The 6,606-nt window shown below is 37.3% G+C and overlaps 1 protein-coding gene across 2 annotated transcripts; it reads left to right on the forward strand.

Moving 5' to 3' along the window:
* The first annotated feature begins 797 nt into the window (after positions 1-797).
* Positions 798-4,845, forward strand: LOC113308503. 2 transcript variants are annotated; one of them, XR_003339832.1, is made up of 10 exons: positions 798-1,474; positions 1,568-1,717; positions 1,891-1,961; positions 2,058-2,157; positions 2,449-2,582; positions 2,858-2,939; positions 3,067-3,108; positions 3,248-3,744; positions 3,846-4,488; positions 4,619-4,845. XR_003339832.1 is itself a non-coding variant. In XM_026556961.1 (9 exons), the coding sequence occupies exons 1-9, from the start codon at positions 994-996 to the stop codon at positions 4,419-4,421; spliced, it is 2,133 nt and encodes a 710-aa protein (XP_026412746.1). In that variant the 5' UTR covers positions 798-993; the 3' UTR covers positions 4,422-4,546. The 2 variants fall into 2 exon arrangements, 1 of the variants encoding a protein (XP_026412746.1); XM_026556961.1 differs by lacking the exon at positions 4,619-4,845 and having other exon boundaries at positions 3,846-4,546.
* Positions 4,846-6,606: the final 1,761 nt, after the last annotated feature.

Genomic DNA, 6,606 nt, shown 5'->3' on the forward strand with positions numbered 1-6,606 from the left:
AGTCAGGTAAAACTTGTAATGCAACAAGATGTACAAAAAAAGTGAAGTGAGTCATGAACAATTTGCAACCGAAATTTCCCCACGACTAAAGCAAAAGATTAGGAGGTAAAATCATACATAAGGCATTTTTTGTTGTCTGGGAAAATTGTAACCATAGGTTGCAATAAAAAAATAAAAGAAAGAAAAGAAAAAAACCTCACGAATGAGCTACGATATGAAATCGGGCCTACAATAAAGGGAAGAATTCCTTTTTTTAATTAAACTGACAAGGATAAAAAATATGAGAGCTACTTTGTACTATCATATATGCTTTCTTTTAATGGTTCCATAGCAAAGCAAACGTTATTCATGAGGACGTAACTAAAGCAACACTACATTCAGATAATAGCTGTGATATACCAAACAAAAAGAAGAAACTCGACATTGTAATAATTCTTTACTTTCTCTTTTTCTACCTTTAAGTAGTAATTACCTGTAATTCTACAATGCATGTGAGTGAAAGTACGTCGACAACGTACACTTGTTACGTCAACTTTCTATATAGTATCTCCCCTTTCCTTTAATGGCAAGCAAAGAAAATTTAGATATCTCGTATAAGGTTTTTGAAGAACACTAAGTACGAACTTACAAAACTAAGTAATGTGCGAGAAAAAAAATGTTTAAAAACCAAACCATATGAGATTTTGGCAGGGATAGATTATACTTTGTAGCATTGAATAAGGCAAGTATATAGCGAGTCAAGTCTCTTATTTATAGAGAAGAAAGGAGTTGATCTAACACATGGAACTTCACAGCAACTTATCTTCAACCCCCCAATATCTCTCCCTCTCTTACCAAAAGGATTTTTATTTTACTTGGTTTCAGAATGATTCATTGCATAATCCATATCATACACCCTAAGCTTTTCATTGAATATTTATTAATACGTTACTTAGTATTATAGAAAAGTGTAACCTAAACCCCAGCAAACAGACTAGTCTCATCTATTGTACCATGGGTACAAATCCACTACATCAAGAAGTATATGACATGATTCAGCAAGATGATTGGAGAGAGATCTTAAAATGGATTAAAACGTCACCTATGATGATAGATTTAATCTTAAAAGCACCCAAAGGGGTAATGAGAGATCCATTACTACATCTATTGATTGCATACGATGAGACAAATCTAGCACTAGATGTAATTGCAGAAATGGATACAAAAGATCTAAGGATGAAGAATTTTAATAATGACACAGCTCTACACATCGCAGCTGCTAAAGGAGACCAGAAAGTAGCGAAGGCTTTGCTTGACCGTGATGTTGAACTTCACAACATGATAAACTCTGACGGAGAGATCCCTCTACATAGAGCTGCCCTAAATGGAATGAAAAAAATGTTTTATGAACTTTACATCCCACAAAGCAACTTAATGGTCAGAAGATCTGACGGGGCTACCGTTTTACACTGTGCGGTCATGGGCTATCATTTTGGTAAGTAAAGTACTGATATAGCTAGCAAGTTACTGTCTAAACTAGTACTGAAATTGCCGGTCATGATCATACTACCTTTCTTTCATGTCGCAGAACTTGCAGCTGAAATAGTCGTATTGGCGCCAGACTTGATATTTGCACGAGATCAACTAGGTCTCACTGTACTTCACCACATGGTCTCTATTCCGGATGCCTTCCCCAATGGATGCTACTTGGGTGTGCTTGATTCACTGCTTTACAGATGTATGTGTAGTACTTCAATGATGGTCACATTCAAACTAGTACAGAAATGCACATACAACACAATAAGGGTCTATGGATCCAACACAATGAACTAAGTGCGTGTTAGATCAAGCCCTTACCTTATTGTCTGCAGAACAGAATACATAATAGCTTAATTTACTTAACTGTTGTAGGTATTATCTCTGAAAAGAAAGAGACTGCTCACCAACCCATACGGAAGAACCTATCGTATATGGAGAGCATGGTAAACATCGATCCTTGATTTTTCACAACTTTAAGCTCATAATTAAGCCGATATGCGAGAAAAGTTCTAATATTTCACTTTGATTTTATTTTGTAGGGACTATCGGACCTTGATGATATGTCCTTCATGTTTCATGGGGACACTGATGAAGAGATGTATCACAAAGTCCAACAAGAAAATCCTCGCAAAACTTCTGGTCAGTTTCATGAGCGTACATTTACTTTATTTTATTACTGGATTATATTATGTTTGATCCCCGGTCAAAAAGTTGACTTTCTTTGACCTCGGTGACCCTGTGGTAGCTACAGCCTACATGTGTGTCTTTTTGCAGTCGATCTATTTGTTAACATTTAGTTAAAAACATAAAAGCATCATTCCATTATATCTCCCGATTAGGGAAGCATTCTCGACAAAAGGGTACGAGAACAACACCTTGATTAATCTTGTACTTAACTAGATGTTTTTTCCTTATGTTATAAAAATGAAGGGGATGGTGCCCGTCCAATTTCAGAAATGGACGACGACGAAGAAGACTCTCATCGGATCTCAGTTGCCCCTGATGATGATGATGATGATGATGCTACCGATCAAATAAAGAAAAGAAAAGGACACCATGATGAGGTGAGTGCCTAAAAATATATACAAGGATAGAGATAAAGACGAGCAATTTCTTGGTTCTTAGGCATATGTAGTGCCAGTACATAGTATGTGTTGAGAATATTCTCATCCCGAATGGGTAGTCTAAGAGCCTGCGCGCTTAATTATAAGCCTTTGGCAACCTTATACTTCCATGCCAATACCGTACGTGTACCCAGCAACGGAGCTTGTGCTCATCGTTAATGCAGATTTCTGGTAAAAGTTTAGAATGCTAACATATATATAGCTTATATTTTCAGAGGAATTCAAGAGGACTTTTTGACAGCGACATTGATAGGGATGAGAAGGTCACTCTCTTCCGAAAATTCTCAAAGCCTTTAGGTAATTAGAAACTAATTCATCATTCCTTTCTTTCTTCTAATTAAATTTCTTTTACAAACTGTTTTAAGAAAAATGGATATTTATGTACCTCATCTGCATTTTGATCAATGTGATTACATGTCTACAGAAAAATGGATAAAGCGTCGGGTCTACCACATGATAAAAAGAGGTTAGCAATCGTCACATGTATCAAGAACGAACTTGGCCATAGTTAGACATTCACACCTTCAATAATTAATCAAACTTTGTTAGTAATTACTCAGATAGTACTGTGATACAACAGTTGATGTCTAAAATTTTATATGCAGCAAAATACTGGGATAAGCTTATTGATCTAAGAAAGCGACATGATAGCGCAGTTGAATTGTTGTGTACTATTGCTAAGAACAAAGAATATTGGTTGTCGTTATCTCGTGGAAGTGCCCCTACTGATCACCATGGAAGTTCTTTAGCCCTTGAACAAAGAAAGCATGACAAATCGATTGATAAGTGGATGGAGACTCCACTAACACTGGCTGCTACAATGGGTCTCAGTGAGTTGGTTAAATCGATCGTACTAAAGCATCCAGCATCAGCAACATATCGTGGAAATGAAGGAAAGAATCTGCTTCATGTAGCCGCTGAGAGTCGTCAAGAAAAGATTCTTGAGATCTTAGAGTTGGTAAAAGTACAGGACCCTAGAGTGCCTTATCGACTGGAAATGTCGAAGGACGACAATAGTAACACTATTCTGCACTTAGCTGCATTGGCAAACAATCAACCAAGCTCTCCTTTGCAGATGGAAAAAGAATTCCAATGGTTTGAGGTATACGCATATACATTTAAATCTTTTGCGATTTCATTACCTTACTTGATATGCTACAAAAGTATGCATCAATCATATAGTTGTGATTTTGTTGGATGCAGCGAGTGAGACGTATTCTTCCGAAGGATTTAGTGAACCACCGTAACAAGGATGGGAAAACAGCTAAAGAAGTATTCACAGAGAGCCATGAGAAGATGGTGGAGGATGCAAAAAACCAATTAAGAGGCACTGCAACTTCTTGTTGCTCTGCGCTGGTGTCTGCTGTGACATTTGCAGCCGGTTTTTCCATTGCCAATGATAAGGACCAAAAGCAACAAAATCTGGATCGTCGTACTAGGATCGTCTTGAAGATATTCTCTCACGCATACATGTTTGGGTTATCATGCACGGCCATTGCTCTAGTGCAATTTATGGCTCTTTTAATGGCTTCATATGAGGAAGAGGACTTCAGATACTCCTTACCCAGGCAGTACAGGCTCGCCTTAGCTACACTATTCACAGCAATGGTGGCCATGGTCATAGCCTTCGGTTGCAATACGTACAACAGCCTATCTAATGAACTCAGTCCTAACTGGGAAAACTACCTATTTGTCTCCGTTGAAATCCTCATTGTCCCGTTCATTTGTCTGCTAGTGATGCGTTGTGGTGGCATCAAATTCCGCGTCAAAAAGATATAGCAATTTGTTTCCAGATTTCCTCCTCTAATTATGCCTCGAAGATTCATGGAGGTCTTCCCTACTGAGGGTAATAACGAAATGGATATATACTTTGTTTTGTCCAGTTGATGCTTTTGTTTTTTGCCGTTCGTGTGTTGGTCAGTTGGTGTGCTTTCTCTAGCATTTAATACTTCGTCGGTTGAATTCACTTCTTGTAGGTTCAATTTGGCGTCAATAATATTACAAGTTTCTGGTTTGTGCAAGGGCCCACAGTATAACTCTCCATGACATTATTCGGCCACTTAAACTCATCCAAACTAATTAATCCCGCATTCTTCCTTCTCATCACCGGCGTTGTCCTTGTTGAATGTTTTTACGTAGAACGCCTAATTAGCATTGAAGTTGAGTTCACTTGTGTAGCTTCTCCATGATCTTCTTTGCAATTTATTACTCCCATGTTTTCACAAATTCTCTTATTATATTTGCTACGAGAACTACGTAGCTAGATGCCACTAATGCATTTTGTTTTCTTTGCCCACGTTACGGCATGCTATAAGCAAGAGCTCAACAACAAAAAATATCACTCTTTTCTTTTCTGTTAGATTTAATTTAGCTCTTTTCTTACCAAACGTTGATATAACGTGTTTAAAGAAACCGAAAATGGGTCATTTGTCCAAATATTTTTAAATCACGGTTCAAATGGACGAGTAAAAATTAGTTTGGGTGAAATGGTCAAAAAAAAGAAATAGCAAGGATGAAACTGGATTCATCCTAGTTTAAATTTAAAAAATAGCAAGGATGAAACTGGATATATCCTGTGTAAATTGAAAATAAGAAAAAATATTTAAAAATGGGCACGATGAAACTGGTTACATCCTGACTATTTTTACATTTTTGTCCATTTAAACAGTATCAAAATCTAACTGTCCATTTCACCCAGAAATGGTTGATTTTGATCTTTTTAACCAATTTTGTGTTAAAGAAATTCCAAAAACTAAGCTCAGCACGAGAGGTTTCTAGACTATCCAGAGACAAGAGTGGATCATGATTATTGCAATTACTGAAAACATCTAAGCTAAATAAGTCGGCGAAATTGATACCATATAGAGTTTTACAGTTGTAGTTCACTTTCGCTAGGTAACGTTAAATTAAATATAAATCTTTTTCATGGGACGTCAAATTGTTTCATCCTTTTCCTATCTTTCATACATAGTAGCCGCATCCATAGATTTTATACGCCTACTAATATATAATATGCTCCATTTTAAATGAACTCCGTAGAGGGTAATTGAAATTAAAGAAAAAAAGAAGAAGAGAGGACGCAAGAACTAACCTTCATAAAAGAAAGAAAACCAAAAGAAAAAACAAAAATTAAGTGGGAAGAACATCTCTGTCCTCCCTTATTATTGTTGTAGATAATAGAAGGTGGAGAGTACCGGTAATCAGGCTCTGCGGCGGACAATACTTATACAGACACACCTACGTAAACATAGACGCATAATACAAAAACATACACGATTGACGATACAGTACATGTTCACGAGTCGATGAACTTGTTATTTCACACTTAGTATATGAGCAGATGACAAGATACGAGGCTTATTTCTTAGAGATATTCAGGTGATCAAGTGACTAGATGATCATGATCAACATGGTTGGTTAAAGTAGCAGAAACACTTTTTCTTGCCACCACGACTGTGGCAAGCACCGTGAGCAGCTTTTTCCCAAGTCTGACACTGTCTATCACACCCTGTAGTGTTTGAACATTCTCCTGACCAAGTTTGGCTAGCCCTGTCACAGAGAAAAGGTGCATCACACGTATCAAAGTAACAAAAGCACATATCCTTGCCATCTCTCGAATGACAAGCTCCATTCCTAGCTCTCTCCCAAGTCATGCACTGGTCGTTGCATCCTCCAGTGTTTTTGCATGCCCATGACCATGTCCAAGGACGGAGTGAAGTCGGTGCAAGTGAGGGCGCTTGCACCCACTAGAATTTGTATTTCTGTGAGAATGTGGTTGGGTTTTTTGCAATTATAATGTCCTGTGGGTGCAAATTTCTGTGGAAAAATCCAAACTTTAAGTTAGAGTTTTATTTGATAACACAATCTTATAATTTTCATTGCATGTGAAGTTGAACTAACGAACAGTAGTAGTCAATCTCAAGTTGGTTATACATAGTTGATCCAAAGGGTTACTGCAAACAGA

This window comes from Papaver somniferum, chromosome 9 (genome assembly GCF_003573695.1).
Source record: "Papaver somniferum cultivar HN1 chromosome 9, ASM357369v1, whole genome shotgun sequence".
In the NCBI taxonomy this organism is placed as follows: domain Eukaryota; kingdom Viridiplantae; phylum Streptophyta; class Magnoliopsida; order Ranunculales; family Papaveraceae; genus Papaver; species Papaver somniferum.

Bases quoted from the DNA above. Each gene is read 5' to 3' on its own strand.
- LOC113308503 (XM_026556961.1), top strand. From the start codon at position 994: ATGGGTACAAATCCACTACATCAAGAAGTATATGACATGATTCAGCAA. The intron at 1,475-1,567 runs GTAAGTAAAGTA...TTCATGTCGCAG, and splicing joins GGTCATGGGCTATCATTTTG to AACTTGCAGCTGAAATAGTC. The intron at 1,962-2,057 runs GTAAACATCGAT...TTTATTTTGTAG, and splicing joins TATCGTATATGGAGAGCATG to GGACTATCGGACCTTGATGA.